The following is a 21,975-nucleotide window of genomic DNA, read 5'->3' as shown; positions in this document are numbered from 1 at the left end:
ACTTGATTCTCTGTTTTTCCAGTTTAGGATTTTATATCTTCCACATTGCTACTTACCTCTGGAATCCTTGAGCTACTAATGATCCTGTCTCAAAAATCCTACATGCAATTTTACTGTTCTTATTTTTCTGCAGACTTTCTCACAGCTCTTTCTCAGCAACGTAAGCCAAGGTCAGGCAGCTGGGCATAACCCACAATTCAGAGCCCTGGACCCTTGGGACACAGGCAGCTAAATCCCCAGAGGGGTGGGATGGGCTGTTACAGCACAGGTTACAGAAAGAAAAGGTTACAACTCCTAGTAAACCATGTTCCTTTTTACACCCCTTGCCCATTTCTCTATCATAAGGATGATGATTGCAAGTGTGCTTATAGATGTTTCTCTTCAAACATCGCTCATCATTTCACACAATCCACGTTCTCGGGGATACAATCCGCCTATAAGACGTGGTCGTCTTTATCCCAGGAGCTTTCTACAAGCTTTCTAATTTTATGACATGGTTTGAAACAAATGTTTGTGATGCCAAAGGCACGTACATATGCACACACCTCATCTCAAGACATAAAATTACAAATTAGGAAAAACATTTTTGAATGTTTCTTCTTTATGAACTTTTTTAATGTTTCTATCAGCTTCATAACCATGAAATACTTGATTTAAATTCCTATGGAAACTTCTTGATGAGCTCAACATTTCTCTGGAATCAAGTCAGCCTCCATTTATTTACAAGCTCCCACAAAAAGAAATTCCAGCTTTTATACGATCTTGAGAAAGCCAATCTCTTCCACTTGCTATGATCTAGTACAAAGTGACAATTTAGCAAGGCTATGGCAGTTCTAACTCTGTTTTTCTGTTAATGCAATGCAGTTCAGTATTACCCCTTAAATCACAAATATAGATGATGTATCTGTATTCTATCAGCAAATTTCTTTATAAGTCCCTAAATCGCATTGATTCTTCAGTGAGTCACCTCTATCATTCACATGAAAATTATCCATAAAACCATCTGTGCAATGTTGTAGCACATTTGAAAAAAATTAGTTTCTGAAAAACATAAAACCACTTTGTAAGTTGGTACAGTAGGGTGGGTTTAATAAGGTATCACAACAGGGTGTTTACAGTTAGAAGAAGGTCCAACTGGAAAGAAAAAAGGCATTTCCAATTTCAGCTAGCTTTCACTAGAAAACCCTCTCCTGGAGTACCACACAATTTATTATAAAATCATATGCAAGTGGCACTTTCACCCTGAAGAGAAGCACAGAAGAGGAGAGGTGAAACTGAAGCTAAAGATGGAAAAGAAATTCTGAAAAGCAAGCAGCCAGAAGTTTGTTAGCACAGACTACTACAGCAGATAGTAATAAAGAAGTTTGTAACGAGGAAGCTAAGTAATTCCTTCAAAGCACATGAGAATCTATCACAGAAAGAATACCTGTTAAACAGTTATGCCAGCACTCTCATATTTCTAGGCCCACCTCAATCTGCTTGCTACAGTTAGCAGTCAAGATGCACACATATCAGGAATGCAACTGTTCTTCAGAAACTCATTATATTCAGTACTGGATCCACTACTGAGAATCCACTCTTCTTAATCAGCAACTACAACCTGAAGTTTGGTTTTGTCTCATAGCTGATCAAAATTAACCTCTTATCATCAGAGATAAGAAACAGTCCAACACTGAGAGCAAAAAAATTGGCTTTTTAAAGTTTTACTAACAAGTATTTGTTAAATTCCCTAAAATCCACATTCTAGAGGAATACATAAATGTGAACTCTACTTCCCTTCTAAGTAGAAAGCAAAGAAACTCCTAGTGAAGTTAATGAAACATACAAGATAAAGTTTTCTTCCTATGAAATGCAAACTCTCTGAAGCATCATAACATATACAACTGGACCATAAACACAGAAATTGCAAGTCTACTAGACAACAGCAAACACGACGTAGACCAGACAATTCCCAAGGGTAAATGTTACAAGATGTTCACTAACTCACTGCAAAGTGCCAGGTGTTCTAAATAAAATTTCTCTCTCTGGAGAAAATACTTCAATTTTACAAATAAATATCTATCCATTCCTTAAAGTTTTTGAATAATAAACTATCCAGGCCTGAAACTCATTATTAACTTGTCAAAAACACCACTACTTTGTTTTCCCAATTCAAAAATACAAGTAAAATTGTAATTACATTTTCTGCTATATTAAGCCTGTACACTTTTGTACACTTGTTACCAATGTTTCACCTAACAATATTTGTACAACAATTAATATTAATCTAATGCAAAGCAGCATCTGCTGCTACTTATCAAGTACTAAATTTGCAAGTTTTCCTTAAGTTTGATTTTAAAATGTTTTGTACATTTGTCAGTGCCAAAATCATGCTTCTTCTAGCCACAGTATAACTGTGTGTATTAATATATGCATGTCTAAAGGAATCAGACAAATTAATCTCACATACAGTGTTACTGTTAGATGATACTACAGAGATTACCCTTACTTTTTAATCATCTCCTTTACTTATTTTAAACTAGCCATTCCTCATGTTAAAATAAACATATTTCAAATTGCCCTTCAGTATGCGGCTGCCAATGAAGTACAGTTTAATCTCTAAAGGGGAGGATGAGGTCTGACAGCTAGAGGGAGGGTGTTTTGTTACGGTCTTAGCGATATTTTATGCTGCCAGTCACATGACTTAAATCAAGCCAGTGTAAGATCTGTATCTCACAACTACTATGACACGGTTCTAAATGTGTTAGGGGTACTTAGATAAAACGTGCTATCTAGACAGATAGCTGACTCAGTGGTCAGACTCAGAAAATTACAGAAAAGTATAGGTCAGGAAGGACCTCTGATAATCAGCTGGTCTAGCCTTCTGGTGAAAGCAGAGCCTTGGCTTATGGTCCTGTCAAGCCAAGTCTTGAATTCCACAGCTATCTCAAAGGAAAATAACTGAGCAGAACTGATCCACCCCCATTATTTTTTTTTTAATGTTAAATAAAATATTACGCTACAATATTAAGGTTTTAAAATATGTACTTCTATCCCTGTAAGTTAAGGAATCAGCAAAACCAGATAAAGGAGCAGATTAGTCAGCAGAGAACAGATTAGTCAGGAATAAAGTTCACTATTGATTAAAATCTCTTTTCTTTTCAAGCTCTTCCTAAGACATTAAAAGAGGAAAGGCAGCACTATTCCCACTAGAAAGACGCCCAAAGGCTTTGCTCAGGATCAGCATTTCCCCCAGTGCTAGATACTGCCTTAAAAATACTTGACAATAATACTGTAAACTTAAACAAGTAACTGAACTAATGAAGCTGATTTTCTATTGATTTGTCTCTTGTGCTTGAATTTGTTGCTATCTGATAAGGTATGAAAGGTTATTGAAACTTTCCACAGTACTGACATGTTGATAACATCTCTTTCCTGTATGGACTCTACATCATCTAAAAAGATGGCACTGAAGATTCAATAAAAGCACTCTCTCCCTTGTACATGGGGCATTTTTGCAGAACTTGCAGGAAGTGGCCATCTTTGAGACCCCTAAAGCTCTGTCAAGGAGACTGTGATCAGATGAGCCTCAGTTCTTCAGGAAGTGAACTGAAAGTCCTAAAAACACAAAGCTGTCTTCCTCTGCACACTTATATTCACTCTAAACTCTGATTTAAGTCAAGTCTGGTTCATTCATCCTCCCCCCTTTCTTTATAATTCTTCCATTCAAATTTTAGCTCCTTCACAAATCTCTTCTTCCATGTCAACCATTCTACCCTTCTCTAATTCTCAAATCAACATTTACAGCACATTTCCTCCATACCTCTTCTGACCTTCTTCCTCCAGGCATTCTCCATAAAGTCACTGGACCTGGACAGTCTTTCCTGGATCTCACAATTTCCTTTATACTAATTTTTGTCATTACTCTCTAACAAATCTGCAGTTCCTATAAACCATATCAAAGCCATACATCATTATTTCTTCCATGTCTTACTGTTCTTGCCTTTTAAAATCTGAGATACTTTACAATAGAGACCTATCATTTACATGTTAAGAATTTTGCACGAATTAACAGCAATCTTTCCTCACATGAAAAATACTTGCTCTACAGCAGAACAGTGTCAGGAAGGTACACATGCTGCAAAGGCCCAGAAGACTGAGTAAAACAGGTAGACAGAACAATTGCAGAAATCTGATAGAAAAGTGATTCATCTTAAACTTATGAATCTACCAGTAATGGTATATATTTGAGCAGAGCCCTAATGAAAGATAGATCTTTAAAAAGAAATTGCTTCTCATCCTATAAAGAGATCAGGAAGAGAGAATGGTCACTGGTAAGCATGGTAGGTTACCATAAACAAAATAAATTATCCCTGGAACATATAAATGTTATATTAAATACATATGTCAGCCTGAGCCTTTGAAGATTATTGTGTTGCCTAAAAAGGAGTTTTTACAGTTGTGCAATTTGAAGTAGAATAAAAATGAACTTTTAACTAAGTTGAACGTAACTGTTACAAAATACAAAATCTTTCATCTGGAATCTGTAGAAGCAAGATTCTAACGTAAACTTCAGCAGCAGCAGCAAGCAAGCTTTCCAAAAGCTTCCCTCATGGGAAAGGCTGTGTAATTAGTTAGGCTTTATGGAGTATTACTTGACTTGCATTAGACATTGTAAGCGTGAACAAAATCTGGGCCTTTCAGCTTTAGAAAACATCCACTCCAAAAATGATATTTTGCTACAAACATGATGGTGAAACCTGCTCTCTAGTGTTTCTTCTGGTTCCTCAGCCACACTGCAAAGGCAATAACCTTAGCTGCCTGGTGGCTAACAAGCCTAAGGGGAAAACAAACAAACAAAAAAACCACAAAGGGCAAGAAGAGACAATACACAGTAAAATGTAAAAAAGGACAAAAGAAAGAAGAGACACTTAGGACAATAAAAGAAGAAACTAAAAAAAAAAGACAAAACGCACACACCATGCACACAAGCTGGAGAAAAAGTAAAAAGGTTAAATAAAAATAGATACAAGGTAAGGACAGAAGAAGAAAGCTGAAGACTTTAAATGCTAATGAGAAGAGCTGATCCAAAAAGAAAAAAAATCTTGTAATGAGACATTAAAAAAACCTGATGATGTAAAAACAAGAGAGAATAACCAGGGATGAACGTAAGAGCAGTAATCAACCAAACAAAATCTTCAGTTAATTGTAATGCCATGCAAAAAAAAAAAAAAAAAAAAAAAAAAAAAGGGCAGCGATCTGTATTTCTAATTACTCCTTGTAGCCAAAGACATTATAAAGACAAAAGTAATCAAGTTTTTGGTTCCAAGAAGCCAATGAAGATAAAAAACAAAAGGACATCAATATAAATCAGCAAAAGGAAGAAACAAAAAATAATTCTCTTAGTTCAGTGTTTCTGAATAAGAAACTATACTTTTAAAGAACCTGTTAATTTTTATGTCACTTTCCCACATTAAATTCGCTTTTCCATGTAGTAACTCGAAGAGTCAGTTCCCAATGACATTCCTGATTCCACAGATAGGTGGGAACTGTCCTAATGGCAGCAGTAACAGAACACAAAATACAGGGACTCTAAAGGTACCAGCTGTCAAATTCTAGTGCCAATACCCCAATATTGTGGTAGCCTGTACTGTAATCTACCATTAGCTTTAACATTACCATTCCTACCTTCTTGTCTCACCAGTCATTTACCTTCAATAGACAACCCTCTAAAAAGATACACTGTTTCATGTCTGAGGCTAGCAGACTTCCCCAGTACGAGATGCTGCACATCTGACAGCATGCGATTTCCATCATATCTCTCAGTTTCCATGTTCTTGTGTAATGGCTTTGGACAGCACATGTTTAATCAAGAACATAACCTTCCTTCACACAGGACAGACAAATGTTTCTGCAAGCTGGCCATGGCAGTACACCTACCACGAGCTGTACACATTTTAAACACCCCAATATTTGAAGTCTCTTTACAAGCTGTATGCTTCAAAGTCCTCATCATGGAAGATGATGGAAATTACCTTATTTTAGATGCTTTCCTTAACACAAGCCATGAATTTGGAACTCAGGAAGAGTACAAAATCTGGGTACTCTTCATTTTACGCCTCTTCTCCATAAGCAATAAAAAGAAACTGCATGAAGGTTTCAGTACCTCCTCCTTTATGCCCTTAAAGAGGTTCAGAAGTAAACAGGGGACATTTGTATCTGATTTTTATAACAAAAAAGGTTTGACCTCACACCTACCTGCAGGGGGATACATGCATATACAGGCTCCAAGAATCACCACACATCACTTCATAAAACACCTTGAAACATACTGCAATACATATAACGTTTGTGCCCCTAGAGCTTCTGTGCTCGAGTACCCTTTGGCTTTTTATAGCTAAGCACTAGTGTTCAAAGGCTTCTTACTACAAGCACACTCTAATACCAATGACAGCTGCCTCATCCTTCTAGCTGTATAGCACACCTTGGCTTAATGCAGTCAGACTTCTCCCCAATTCTAGTGGAAATAACATAAAATTTCTCAAGTAGTAAAGAAGGTCCTTCACTTAGCACAGTCTGTGTTTCTTTTATGTGCCTTTTTTATGTCACTTCCACTTACTAAGCATGCATACTGGAATACATATTAATGCAGCAATGCAGTCAAATTGCATTCAGCTTGTAAGAGTTCCTGAATCTGTAACTCAGCTTAGCTGGACCATCCCTTTGATCAGATAAAGCATAAAAGCAATATAAAACCACAGGGAACTCATCCTATTGATTGATGATCAGATTCCAGGTCCAAGAGCCTGGACCCACCTGCTGCCCTTTCGTATTTCCATTCATAAGAGACCTTCAAGTGGAACCTGTACTCCCTCTCATGGTGGTTTCTTTCACCACAACTCACTCAGGTTTAGGAACCTCCAAAGGTTTCAGATCCTCATTCAGCCGCTTGCCATCCCCAGCCGCTGTTGCCATTCAAACAGCAGTAACAATGTTATCAAAACGGAGGTCTTGCTAAGGGAAAGGGTGGGTTGTCCTTAACATAACCCAAACACCAGATGGCCTATTATGTTACTTAAATTTCCTGAAGATCCACAAAACTACATGAGCCTCTTCACTCATCCATACGAAGGTCAGACTAAATTTTTTTGATCATCCTTATATATCTGTTATAACAAATGACTTAGAGAAAAGATGATCCTTTATGTAGCCCCATTTTCTGCGTAACTTTCATTAGCAGGCTTGCCAGGCTTTTGAGTAGTTTGCCTGTTGTTGTTGCCCCTAAGACCCAGCAACATACCTATGTGTTTTTCTTCAGAATCTCAATTTGGAGTAAAAACATTCTTTATCAATAAAATCATCCAGCAGCTCTTCATTTTCAAACATTAGCAGTGTTTCATTTACTAAGGAGTGAATGGATAAAAACAAACAAAAGAACCCCTCATTATTCTATTTTCATGCCTCTTGTACCTTTGTCCAATGCTTTTTAAATCAAATGCTTATTACTGATAGAATTAACAATTTCTGGCTTCAGAGGCTGAAAAGAGACCAGTAATGAAGATCAGATTACATTCACAATAAAATACACAACATTTACCCAAATTCCATTGTTGTTCTCCTGTAGAAAATGTGAAAGTGCAGGTATTATTAGTGCACTAATATTCGTTAAGAACCTCTGGTGAAGGGATTATCATTATCTACTTTAGTAATATCGAATTTTCATACTACATAGGAAATGAACAAAGGACAATAAAAGAATATGCATAATAGTAACTTGTAATGCTCTGCAATCACTGTGTACAGAAAGGTAATCTCAGTTATCTGCTAACGGTACTGTTAGAACGTCATCTACTAAACCTGAAACCATCCCTTTTAGTTTCTAAAAGGACACAAAGATTTTCCTTTGAAAAAAGTCTGAGACCCATAAAAATAGCAGTAGAGTAATAAATGCCATGACCTTCTGTTGTACTGTGTAAATAAAACATCCTACAGAAGACATGTTCATCAGACAGAGAAAAGGGCTGATATTAGTACAGCCTTCCACAGCTGATTCTTGGAAAACTTGCTATGAAGTGTCTGCACCATATTTGGAAGTGGGCACAAAAAACAGTTTTGACTATTTTTTTTCCATTGAAAATACAACTAGGAAAGGGAGAACAGTTACTTGAAAAATCTGAAAAACAGAGGAGATAAGCACCAGCAAAGGACCCATTTGCTAGCTATTACAATCACTACACAAAGATAGGTTTAGATGCCATGACTTACTGACACTGGCAGCTCCTTTGAAATCTTAAAGATTACAGCATACCCTTAAAAGGGAACTTTTTCTCCATAGATACCTGAAATTCTAGGATGGCCTTTATGAACAGTTAACTCCAAAATTTGTTGTGCAGACAAAAAAGAGATCACACACTACACTACATAACTAACAGCTAAATGCTTAAGATGAAATGACCTCTTTATAATATACTGTCAACTGCTCCACACACAACTGCCTCAAAGATTTCAGTATATAACTGTCTGTCAGAGAAAAAAATTTTTCTTTGAGGACAGAAGTAACAGAATATTCATCTAAGAAGAACAGTTAAGACTGAAAATCGTAGGGTAAAACCATACTTTTTCCTTTAAGAACAATAACCTAGAATGTAACAGCATCACCGCAATTATCATTCAAGCAACAGGTGTGTGATATATATGTTCTCACCAAATGTACGAGTGTCGTGTTCCTTATGACTTTCTCCCTGCAAGGCTATCATTTTTTTATGAGCATCAACCCACCATGGTTTGTACTTTAAGACATGCTGAATAGCTTCATCTTCAAAAAAATCGGCTCTAGAAAAAAAAAGTCATAGGCTATTTATTTCAGTTTATAGTACATGTGGGTATATTTTAATGCATACATAGAATACATCTGACTTGGCTCCAGGCTGTTTTCCATACATTAGAAATACAACAAACCTGACCAGGATCTGTTCTTTGACTTAAAACCAGAAAATAATCATTATTAAAAGCATAAGCAACATTTTCTTATCTTACAGTACCCCTTACTTACTTCCTCTACCTTTCCTGAGCCACCCAGCAGCCCAGGAAATTGATGAGCTTGCAGCATGACATGAAGGTGAACAAACCTGATTTGTTGTGGATGAATCTAAAGGAAAACATTCCAAAGAGAAGACTTCTCAGAGAATGTCACTGGCAGCAAACTTGATTTTACTGGGAAGCTCTCCCACTTCAAAACTGCATATCCTTTGGGGAAGAAGGGTATGCAGCTGAAGGGCAAAGATAAAGTAGGGATAGGGACTGACTTTTAGGTAAACAAAAGCATGCTGTAGCAAGGTAGAAGAGTCGTACATGAATTCCGGAAGAGAGATTACCTCCATCTCAGCACAAAGCCACTGTGGTAAAAATATCAATATAGTAATTCTGGGAGGATTTATTATACTAAAGGATTCAAGTTCTAAGCCTCCTCTTATCAATTTAGCTTTTTCTTCAAGCCAAACAATAGTATAAAAACTGAGAACTGAAAAAAAAAATGCAGGAAGTTTCTTAATACCTTCTTAATCATCAAACAAAACCTGCCCAGTCTACTGAACACAGAATGTAATTCGCTTTATTCTCACACTGACAGATTTTTTGATGCCTTCCTTCAGTGTCTTCATAAAGTAACTTAAAGGTACCAGCCAGTGTACATTTTCCTCAAAGGCAACAGAACACTTGTTTGCCACCATTTGTCCCAGATCTGTTCTTCTCATCAGGGTACACAGGAAAACAATTTTTGTTGAAGAAAGGTTGGTATCATCTGTTCTGAAGCATCCAAAACACAGCCGTTAAACTAAACAGTTGTAGCTCATCTACCAGGCTAGAACACAGGGTCTAAGATGGAAACTTACAATTACTGTAATTTGCATCACATTATAGGTTAGGAACTACTTCGGTTCTAGTGAAATGTACTTCCAAGTGATGTTTCAAGAGAGCTTTTCTAATTTCTATGTGCTACAGAAAGACATGCAGCTGCCTCTGAAACACCTGACTGGGGAAAAATTCCCAGTTTGCAAAGATACCTTCTGAAACAACTCAAAATGGGTTAAGCCTACCTCTCCCCAACAAAACACACCACAAGCACTAATTCTCCCTACTGGGGAATACACTCTTCTCCCACCTCATCAATCTAGCAGGAATCACTGTATTAATAGATCTCATGGCTTCAATTTAGTTTACTTATCTGGAAGTTTCTGAACCTAACTTGACCTGAAATACTCCAACTCGAAAGGCACAAAGAATCATTTCTACCTTCATTACATGGGATGAAGCACAAAGAAACACAAAGTCTTGGTTTGGAACTTTTCCTCATTCTGCCCTAAAAAAGGTTTCATGTGATGAAGGCAAAAAACAAAGTGGCCTAGACAAAATCTTCATCATTTCAAAACTCAAATTTACTTCCTCATAGACCAGGATGGTTCAGTAATCCTTGTTTCAAAAGGGGAAAACAAAGTTCTGACATCTACAACCCAAAATGCAGGCAGGGATTGGCTACTCAGCTGCTGAAGAGGTGAACTATGAAACAATTTTTTGCAACAGTTCACAGCAGCCCCTGCTTGAATACAGACTTAAGCAGTAATTAAACAGTAGAGTAAGCCCAAAACAGATAAGCAATGTCTTGTGTCAGTGTCACACTTAAGAGTACCCTCTAAGGCCTGCTGTGATGAGACAGAAACAGACAAATAAGAAGTAAAGCTATTATTTCCAAAAGTGATCTCAAAACCAATCATTTATGAAAAGAAAATGTGAATATATTTCAACTGAGGTACTTTTACTTGACCAGGTGAAGCAAATCAATACTCACAGGTAATGATCAGGCTCAAACTTGGCAGCCTCAGCTGCCAGGCGTTTCCTCCTACGTTCATCTACAGGAGTTTGGTCTGGATCCTTAATGTCAATAACATCACTGAGTTCATCCTGCAAATGGAACAAAAATTATATGACCAAGTCACAAGTATGATATGCAAGGCTTATTTAGTAAGAGTTTAGGAAGGATGCTTATCAGCATTACACTGAAATCCTTAGTTGCTCTTAAACCTCCCTTTCAAATCTTCCAAATTCAGGCTCCATTGTGCAAATAAAACCTCAAAATTCCAAGGAAATTCAATTATTTGAAGCTCCTTAGAATTCGTGACACTATGAAGTCTATTCAGGCCTTTTTATCATAAGGCAGGCAGGTTATTTTGCATTACAATAAAATTTGCCATGTTAAACAAAAGCACACAACCACAACAAAGACAAGATAAAAACCGTAGATACTGTTTTGCGACTGTTGAGATTACCCTCACACTCTGAAGTGGCTATACATTAATTAATGGGCAATTGCAGTGCCCTTTTAAGCATCAAGTAGCAGTACATTAATGCTGATGGGAAATGTACTTCTTCATGAATTTCATGGTAATAAACCAGTGTATATATCCTAAGAGAATGTAAATACCTTCTCCATAAATAGCAATCCTTCTGCTCCAAACCCTGAAAATACTGTAATTCATGCAATAATGAGTTACAGAGTTACATAATTAAATTGCTTTAAACAGCTAAAACTTAAATTGCTTAGAGTAAGAACACCACAAAAAATTAAGTTATCATCTACTATTTTAATAAAAGCTCTGTATACTACAAATATTATCATACTACCTAGCAAGCTACAGGTTGTAGATTAGCTTCAAGCTATTAATGAATTAAAGAAACTGCTGAATGCACAGGAGCAAAGTAACTGCATTTGAAAGCTCCTATCCTACCAATTAATCCACAAAAGCATATTTCAGTGCATCAGCATAACCCTAGTAAATCCCAGATACCAGGTGGGCAGACACCTTGAAGAGTGCACACTTCAAAAGTTATTGTCTTGTGAGAAAATCAAGTCTAAAATAAAAAGTACAAAGAGAAAATTACCATGAATTTCACAATGAACAAAATTTTAATGCAACTACCATAACAAGACCTATAGATTAGCCAGCTTTATTTTGCATTTTTTTTTGAGTAATTTCTTTTTAATTTAAAAATAAATTAAAATTCATGGCATCTGAAATATACTGTACATTGACGTTAAGTATGTTTGAAGTCAGAACAGAAGGCAATACCAAATATAAAGCAAAAGTCTTAACAGCGGACAGCTAACAGCCTGTAGACTGTTTGCAGCTTGCCAGAACTATTCACCTGGCACATGGCCTACTTCATACAGGCCTTCTTCTCCGTGCCTTCACAGGCTAGCTGAACCATGCTGGTGACAGCAGCCCACTTCCAGAGGCCATTTTTACCAAGGACCCCATTCAGCCCTTTCCTCTAACACTGAAATTATTGCAGAAACAGATCGGTCTGTTGACTCTGCTACACAATTAACTCAGTCTCAACCACCCCCTACTTCTGCAGGAACAAGGATTTGTCTGTACTACCACATGCAAAAGCAGAATATTCTCAGTCACAGAATGGGATAATGGAGAACAGTCACCTAATGATCCCTCCTGACTATGGAATGAGCCAGGAAGCCTACCCAACAAGAAAGTTACTCAGAACTTTTATGATAGGAAAAGACAAAAATGCATCTACCTGCAGCCGCTGGAACACCCCTGACCGCAAATTCCCAAATCCATAACAGTACTGTAGTGGTCGAGTGCTTTCTGCACTTTCTTTGTAAGGGGTCTGCTCTATTTCCCAGTCAAATTCTTCTTCCTCCTCCTCAGACAACTCAGCAGAGGCAGCTATATATATTGCATGGTCAGAGAAAGAAAATTATTACATAGAAAATATATGTGATTTAATAGAAAGGCAAACACTGGTACCACAATCAGCCTTTCTCATTTTACTACGTCTTTTAAGAAATCTTCTACAACACTGGGTCATATAGGCAGAAGCTTACATCAGTAATCCATAGGTCCTGCTCCAAATTCTCTAACTTTCAAAAACAAAGACTGGGAACACTAAAGTTTTTAAGTATACTCCCTCAAAGACTGAAATAATTGTTCCACTGATTTCAACAAGATCAGAATTTGATGCTAAGAGAACCCTGACAGGAGCAAAGTGATGTCATCAATAATTTAAGACAGGTATTAAAAAATTAAACACAGATAGTCAAACATTCTTGTCTGTTAAATACTGATGTGAAGCAAGTCATCCACTAGAACCTGTGGCTTTAATTAGCTTCCACCATTTGAGCTCAAAGCCCAGTTGTGCTAGCTTGTAGAAAGCAGAAGACTCAAATCTGTGTGTATTATACAGCCACTAGAGGGGTACAAAGATCTACAAAGGATTAGCATATGTTAAGCACATTTTGGAAAAATGTAAACATAACTAAGCCTATAAAGATGAAATGTATACCACCTACAACACATTTATTTCTATACTTACCCATACTTTCAGATTCATTCACACCCTTCTCGTACCTTGGACTAGACAATAATAGCAATACTGTATTTTTCTACATATATCACTACGTAGATCTATAACTATTTCATTATGTACATGTATCACTAGTATAAACAAGATTTTTTTGGTCATACCTATCTCTTCTACTAATGGTTTTGCTGATCTTGATTTCTTTGGTGCTAAAAGAGATGTCAGCATGTCCAGTCCCTCAAAATACTGGCCAGGAATCTCCTTAGGTAACCGAATTGTAAAAGTTCCTTAAAGGAAAGTCAGAATAAAGTTATTGCATTAAAATATCCAAGACAAACAAAAACATGCATTTTCCTGCTAATGAAAAAGGCTCACAGGAACTGGGACACATGCAGGTAGCACTTTATTATGCATCAATCTCTGTGCATGTTTTTAACCTTACTTCACAAGTCTCACAAAAATCAAAGATTTTAATGATAAAGCATGACAGAGAATATTTAACCAGTTGTGGTCTCTTGACTCACATTGTATAAACACAAACAAACAGAATACAAGCTTTATTTTATTTTTAATCCTTCCACCAATCAAGCAATCAACAAAAGATTACAGGAAACTACATTCAGCAATCTGATTATTGTCTTAAGTCAAACACGTAATAAAGGCTTTGCAAGGAGCAAATCATAAGTTTTATTGCTGGGGTTTTTTTAATTAATACATGAATTCCAGAAGGTACATATTTTATTCCAGAAATACCTTCCACCTTAAGGTGTGGAGAAAGGCTAATGTCTTCTCTCTTAAGATGTAGCCATGAGACTGCCTCAGGATTATCTCATTTCTACTCAGCACTACCTGACTTCTTTGCAGATTTACTAGACTAGTGATCTTGGTACAGTAACATGTCTAGCCCCCACAGGGCTTGAAGAGGACTTGTACATAAGTTTTTCATTATTAGGGCAGTTCTGAACATGTTCTTTGTGCTTAAGGATGGCCTAAGTACATACAATAAATCCTGAGGAAGATTTTTTTATACTACATAACATAGGAGAAACTTTACATTTATTTACAATATCATATACTTCACTAAAGTTCTATGCAATTCCAGTGCAGCAAAGTGTAAATTATTGGCGAGTTAGTAGCATTTTTAGCGACACATATAACAACAACATTAACTAATACCTTTGTCTGTATTATAAGATGCTTTTTCTCTGCCATCTTCTACAATTCTTCCAGGAAGCGTCAATCTGCGGTAAAAAAATGAGATGCCGCACTGAATGCCTGACTAATTCTGCAACTTAACGTCTCAGCCTATAAAAATGTAAGGCACATTCCAAAAGCAGCACAAAGGACTTAACTATGTGACTCCTTTTGATAGTAATGGAAGTCATGCAGTTAAATCCCCATGTACTTCAAAATCTTTTTCGCTAACTATTGGCACAAGAGATCAGCATCTGAGTTAGAGAAAATTTGTGACTCCTGGTTTCCCAGCTTGGATGAGGTCACAGCCACCACGGAGATGACGCCCTTGGCACTATGTGCAACATTTGGAAGATTCTGCAATTTAAAAACTCTAAGCTAACCCACAGTGACAGGATATGAGAACTCATCCAGAGTTCTTGTATTGCTTATTCAGAATAACTAAGTCACTGCATTCTACCAGTCCACCAAAATCCCTTGTGGTCTACTAATGTATATAGGAGAAGCATGTCCAAGAACACAGGAAACAGAAAATAAGAAAGGTTAATAGCTCGTCAGCTCTTACATGACAAAGGTTCTCTTAACACTTTCATACTGAGATTGCCTCTTGTTCCTTTTCTATAGTGTAGTGGGGAACTTGTTATCTAGAGAAAAGATACAGCCTGGAACCTCACTTCCTACTGCCTCCACTCACATGGCTTTTCTCCCTTTATGTTATTACGAGTGCATCAAAATCCATTCTTCACCAAATATACTGTACCTGGCTCTCAACGGGGAAAATACACACTTATTCTACACAACTTACTTACATCCAGAGAGTCGTCTTGCCATTTTACAATTAAAAATCTATTGTAAAGTAAATTTAGAAAAGTATTTCTTTAAACTCCCTTTAATGTGATTTAATCCTAGAAACAAAGAGGCCAGATCCATAAAAACAATTCTTTGCACAAAATGGGCTGTCTGCAGTCCACAGTGTAAAAGCGGCAGATGAGGAATGTTCTGAAGGGACCAAAATGAAGTTCATTCTCTACTGACTTTTATTTATTTTATAAAGTTCGATTTTTTTTAAATCCTTCCACTACTTGCCTGAGAAAGTATGGCTTAGCATAAAATTTAAAATCTTCCCCTTCAAAATACACGTCAAACTCTGAAGCTCTGGCATAAGGTACTTTGATTATTATTGTAAGAAAATCCGGATCCTGGGTCAGTTCAAAAGCTGGAGTTATCATGATGAATCCAGCAGGAAAAGCAACCACCGGCTGTGTGGCCCTATCAAAACAGGAAAACAAGAAAAGATTATTGTAGTTTCCAATTTATGAGAGCAAATAGTGTCTCTTCAAAATTCTGTAAGAAGAACATTTCAGATTCCCACAGCATTATCTTCCGCATGGTCAAGAAGAAAACACTCATGACAACAGCAACAAAACAAAAAAAAAAAAGTGTTATCAAGAATTTGAAGGTACCATCTCTCTGCACCTTAATGAAACAACTGAACGTAAATGAATGCAAACATTTGGAGCACAGGAAAGCACCTATTATATTCCGCATAAAAAACACACTAAATTCAGTCCTAGAACTTGGCAGCTTTTTGTAACTGTTGTTTATAATTTCACACGTAGCAGATGTTAGATCTTTACAGTTCATTAGTGAACTGATCACCAACCACTATTAGAAAATATTGAAAAACAGTAATACTTTCAAAAAATTAGAGCTGTGTTTCATAATTCATACACATATTAGCCAGAATACAAGCAATAGATTCAGTACACCCCAAAGATTATCTGAGCACACACACTAAGCACACTGCTCTTCATGTCAAATTTAATGCATAAGCCACTGGGATAGTACATGTACAGTAAGTCAAGGATGCTCCTTTGCAGCAGGCTCATGACACACGAGCTGTCTGAACAGTTTAAACATGAGCAGTTGACACACTCAGGATGTCCAATGCGAACAAGCTTACTATTTTGATCAGTTTGCAGGGTTCTCACAAATCTTGAAGAAGCATCCTAAAAACCTCACATTCATTCCAAAGATTCAAAGACGACATAAATAATACAGTAGTTGTAACTGAATTAAATTACCTAGAAGACATCTGGGATCTCCTTCACCAAGTGCTTTTAAGGACAGCTTAGATGAACATCCATCAGAACCATACGTATGTATGTACATGGGCATGTGTATGTATTTAGCATGAGAGAGGGAATTTACATAGTACCATTCACCTGACATACAACTTGTCTGACCCTTCAGTAGCTTCTAAATGCAAGACAATTCCTCAGGTTTAACTCAGAATCCAGTTGGGGGGGGGGGATATGAAGGATCACACTCTTCTGAAAATTAACTTTTTAAGACAAAAATATTTTTACCAAAAAATGCAAACCAGAACTAGTATCTGGGAAAGAGATACTTTTCACTGACTTTCACAGCTATCTTTATTAAACATATCCCCATTCTTACAACTTCATGAGCAAACATGGAGCATTAACCACTAATAGGGCTAAATTAACAGATTACCCATTTTTTTCATATAGGTAATTCATACAGGTAATCTACTTCAATTGACAGGTATGAAAGAAGTGAAACTCCCCATTTCACCGTATCACTTGATTCCAGGGCAACATTCTCACCCTTTCCAGGCTGAGAAGCTGTCATGTGCTTATCCAGTTGAAACGAGATAGGAAATACCTGGCTTGACGAACACCTGTAAGCAGATGTACATTTCTGTGGACTTTCTTCTTATCTCTTTAAACACCACACGCTGTCTAACAACATGGGGTAAGAGGTAACAAAAATCCACCCGCCCATTTAGACCCTTCAAGGATGATATGCCAGCTTGCATTTTTATTTTCCAAAATCAGAGGTTTGTAACATTTAACAGCAGCCCCAAATCCAGGCCCAGCTGTTCCCACTCTGAGCTTCTCAGCGCTGCTGCACTTTTGGCATCCCCGACACAAACTAATGACCCCAAACTAACGTGGAGGTTCCCACACAAACCCCAGGTATTTCACAGACCACAGCCCAGGAACCGTCGATACCCATCCCACAACAACACGATATTCAATCCCCACCAGCGCATGCCATGACCTAAAAATCAGGTACCCCAAAATAATTACGCTTCCCAGCCTTTTCTGTAAAAAGACCGCTATGCACTAGAGAAAAAAAAACAGCATGCAGAACTAAAATGTTTCTGTTGCAGCAAGGGGCTGGCAGGAAGAGGGACAAACGCTTTGCTCTGCTTTCCCTCAAAGGCACTACAGTAAGACATACTTTCCCTCCGCTGCTCGTTAAACTGGGTCAAAATTTCCCTCCGCTGCTCGTTAAACTGGGTCAAAGGCCGACTTTCAAGCCGTACCGCGGGGCACACAAGAAGAAAGCCCCTCGGCCGCACCCCCGACGACCGCGGGACAAGCGGAGAAGCCGCCAAGGCCGCGGGGACGCGGTGAGGGAAGGGACGAGCCGGGCTCCCCACCAGCAGACCCGCACCACGGCCGAGGGCCGCGAACCGCCGCCACCTCCCCGAGGTCCTCTGAGGGGAGAGAGCCCTCCGAGGACGCGGCTCTGTCCCCGCGCCGCTCCCCCTCAGGCCGTGCCCGCCGAAGCAGCGGCCCGCCCGGCGCCGCGCCGCCACTCACCCCGCCTCGCGCCGCCGCCGTCCCGCTCCCCACAGCCGCCCGCCCTCACCGCGCGCGCGTGGCGTTGAGGCGGGGAAGGCGCATGCGCAGGCAGCGCCGGCGGGGCGGGAACCAGCTCCGCCCCGAAGGGCTGCCCCGGCCCGGAGCGGCCGGCCGCTCCCCTCATGGCCGCCCCTCTGGCCGCTGCCCGCCTTCGGAAGAGAACAAAAACGGAAGAGATGTGAGAGCGTAGAACCGACAAGTGAGCGGTCTCCGGCCCAGGGGGGGAGGCCGAGGGAAAGCCTCCGCCACCCCTCGGGCCTGGCCTTCCCTCACGCTCCCTCACAGTCTGGTGGTGGTCGGGGGGCCCCGGGCCCCGCCGGCGAGGGGGACCCTTCCCTCCAGCCGGCTTTATTTTTTTAACAAAAGTGGTGATTTGGTGGGCCTGACGTCCTGGTTCAAGGGATGTCTAACGATCTCAAGAGATGAAAGCAGTATTGGATAAGATCCTAGCCCTCAACTACTGTCATCCTGATAAAGCGATCAAAATGCTAGTCGGAGGATGGGGTGCTGCAGTGTGAAGACTGCCTGCATAACCTCAGCTCTTTCCTCCTTTGTGATAGCTGCAGCCATACCTAAAACTGTAGGCATCTGACGTGGTCAGACACTGCTGCTTAAATATGACAGGCTACTGAAAGTAAATTGTGTGTCTCGCAGCTCAGAATAGAAGAAGTGCTTGTATGTATAAGTAAAGCATGCAGTGAGAACAAATACCTCTGGAGAGAAGAGAATGAAGTTAAGAACTAAGTAAATAGGAACAGAAGGTTTGGACCTAATGTAATTTAAATTGAGGTGGTAAGGATAAAATGATTTCAAGAACTGAAATACATCAAAGTGGAGGACTGCAAAAATAAACAGAAGAGTGACCCCGTGAGCACTGTCAGAATAGGAATTCCCAATTACATAAGTCTCTTCTAAGACAGCAGATAAATGTGAACAAGATTGACAATGTGAATAGAGGCTGATCCTGATGAATCAAAAGAAAGACAGCATTAAGAAGAAAATGCAACAAGAAGCTCAAAAAATTGCTAACAGCAGAAAAGTTGGTTTAAAAGCCATAATTTACTTATCTTTAAATATAGCACCTAATGTAGAATTATTCTGATTTTTCTGTCATTATACCATGAAAAGTATTCTGGTTCCAGATAATTCTCTACATTTTTAAATGCTAATGACTCTCTTCCTCTCCCTGCCCACTCTGAAATGCATTCAAACATTTTTCCTGGAGGGGAAAACACACAATTATGTAATTTCTGCTCATGAAGGTTTTTTTTTTAAAAAAACAGACAAACAATCTTCCAGGCTGATAAAGATTGATATTTCTTGCTGGAAATCCACTGAATATGACATCTCTTCATGAGAAAACATCTTCACTCTTGTACAGAACTGAACCAGCAGTTTAAATACTGCACAAAAAATAAATACTTGCTTCAAAATAGATCATTCTCCCCGTTGATCTAAAATTGATGGATGTTTTTAATATTCAGCCTAAACTTTCTTGTGTCCCAGGTTTTACATGCAGAACTTGAAGATGCATGACATATAAAATGCATTTTTTTATATTAAGAAGTTAATAACATCTAATTTCAGATGCTGATTTGACTAGGACCAAGGCCTCGATCAAGTCCTTAGAAGCTTTTGATGCATTTCCAGAGAACTAATTAACTTTTGGACCTTACCAATGTAATCTATAGCAAGAATGTTGGTCAGGAAGCTGAATTATGAACCAGTAGGCACCATCTTCTCTGAATAAGTTCAAATTTGCATAAGACAAGTCTATGAAAGATAAGGAAGAAGTTTCATCAGAGAGTTTATTCTTGTCTAACTGACACTTGGCAAGACTGCCTCAGAATTATTTTTTTAGAGTCTAAGAACTCCCAGCCTTTTTTGTCTGATAATACTTTCCTTGTAAAAGAAATATTTATATGCTGATTTCAGTGAAGAAAATGGTGCATCAGCCATTCTGCTTTTCCATCCAAGTAAAGTATGAAGGAGCATCTCATCAAAGAAATTTGTATTGCTTTCTTCTGTAAAAAGCTTACAGAGTTTTTTAGAACTGTAATGAAAAAGTTTTGTTTAGAAATGTAGAAAGACTACATCTTTTGGTGCATCTTTCTGATGAAGAAGTGAATTTGGGTGCTGTATGTTTAATGGAGCACTGAAGAATGAAAATGCATTGTCATCTACAATGTTTTGGGCAAGTAATTAGTAAAACTTGCTGTCCCTTTGAAAAATAGAAACATGAAGCTTTGCAATTTACGAGCACAATTGACTCTACATGGCTAATAATAACAAGTAAATCTGGCATAATCCCACGGATACGATACATACTATATTCTAGATATGTAATTGGCACGTAGATAAAAATGGTAACCAGACACAAAATATGCATTTAGTTTAACAAGTAAAAAGAGGAATAAAACTGTTTCTCTACCCAGGAAACAAATGGAAATAAAGTAGGTATATGTTTCAATCAGAAACATATTTCTCTGTGAAATACATTATGAAATACAATATACTCCATAACTATTTCCATTGTCTAAATTATCAGTGCTATAATTTTTATAAATAACTAGAAGTAGTTCTGTAATTGTCAGACTTACACTTTGCAAAAATTCTGCGTAAATGAATAATGTAAATGATAATTGAGGGCTTTTCCTGAGATGGAGATAGAAGATATCATTGCACACTTGAGTAAAATTCGTATTATTCTTCCCTTTAACTTTGAAAACAAGCGAAAACCAAATATTTTGACTTCTTTTGTCTAAGTGACCTGAAGCATTCCTCCGAATCTAATGCATTTTAATCTGAGTTTCCTTTCACCATAGATTTGATTTTCCAGGAGTTTATAATCCTTAACAGTTTCACTTACAGAAATACTGTGTTCATAATACCATGATATCTTCATAGCTTTATTTTTGTTCTTTCCTCTTGCAGTTTCCATTATCCAAAGATTATGAAGCTTCTCATTTTATTTCTCTGGAGGAGGGAAAGATCCTGGATCACAAAGACCTTCTGTACTTTTTCAGATAAGGATAACAACATGGGTTTCTAGAGGCAGGATGGTGGTCTTTCATAAATTCACGCTCAAACTTGCAATAGTCTTTACAAGAATAAAATTGTAACACTTAGGGATGTAAATATGTAACATGTTTCCTGGCGTTACATTTTGTGGTGTTACCTGCTAGACAGATGTCCGACTTGCTTTGAAGTAGGTGTATGTAAAGTTTGCATGTGAGAGACCAAGTTACAGTTTAGCTTCTTCGTGACTGAAGGACATAAACTGTAATATTAGTAACTGTAACACAGAGGCCCTAATGAACCTCTGTGAGAGCCTGACCTGCCACGGCTAAGCAAGAGAGTTCTTCGATCAACGGCCCATGGAGTAGTGCCGAGGCAGGTACATCAGGTATGGCACGTATTTGTGGCAAATGTATTTTTTTGTGCTGAAGCAACTTTCAGGTTTTTAAACAGCTTCCTAGGGATCTGTTGTGGTCTCGTGTGTGTTAAGAGCCCTTGGAGTTCTTCAACTCCAGAAGTAGCATATAAACACCTTTGTTTGCTAGTCTGGGTTTTTAGCTCAGTTGTAGGACAGTGAATTTTTGAAATTTATTACTCACTAGATAGTATGTGGTATAATTTTCTTTCTATGCCTGATCTGTAGAGGGTGCATTTCTGTTACAGCCCTGTTCCTGGGAACCTGGCTCTTTTAACCCAGTCACTTACGCTCGCGTTAAGTTGCTTGAATCTTTGG

The 21,975-nt window shown here is 38.2% G+C and overlaps 1 protein-coding gene across 3 annotated transcripts in view; it reads right to left on the bottom strand.

The window, feature by feature from the left end:
- Window positions 1-15,785, bottom strand: part of SHQ1 (SHQ1, H/ACA ribonucleoprotein assembly factor) — a 53,274-nt gene extending 37,489 nt beyond the window's left edge. For 2 of the 3 annotated variants that reach the window (XM_050904665.1, XM_050904668.1), the window contains exons 1-6: window positions 15,639-15,785; window positions 14,530-14,599; window positions 13,518-13,640; window positions 12,568-12,719; window positions 10,823-10,935; window positions 8,684-8,811 (exon numbers count right to left, since the gene is read on the bottom strand). In XM_050904665.1, coding sequence (XP_050760622.1) covers window positions 8,684-8,811; window positions 10,823-10,935; window positions 12,568-12,719; window positions 13,518-13,640; window positions 14,530-14,599; window positions 15,639-15,776 — 724 coding nt within the window. In that variant the 5' untranslated portion in view covers window positions 15,777-15,785. Of the gene's footprint in view, window positions 1-8,683; window positions 8,812-10,822; window positions 10,936-12,567; window positions 12,720-13,517; window positions 13,641-14,529; window positions 14,600-15,633 lie in introns of all 3 variants that reach the window. The other variant, XM_050904666.1, reaches the window with a different exon arrangement.
- Between the last annotated feature and the right edge of the window lie 6,190 nt (window positions 15,786-21,975).

Source organism: Gymnogyps californianus, chromosome 13 (assembly GCF_018139145.2).
Source record: "Gymnogyps californianus isolate 813 chromosome 13, ASM1813914v2, whole genome shotgun sequence".
Taxonomy (NCBI): Eukaryota; Metazoa; Chordata; class Aves; order Accipitriformes; family Cathartidae; genus Gymnogyps; species Gymnogyps californianus.
Note: the sequence above shows the minus strand (reverse complement) of the source record. Positions and strands in the feature narration are given on the sequence as shown.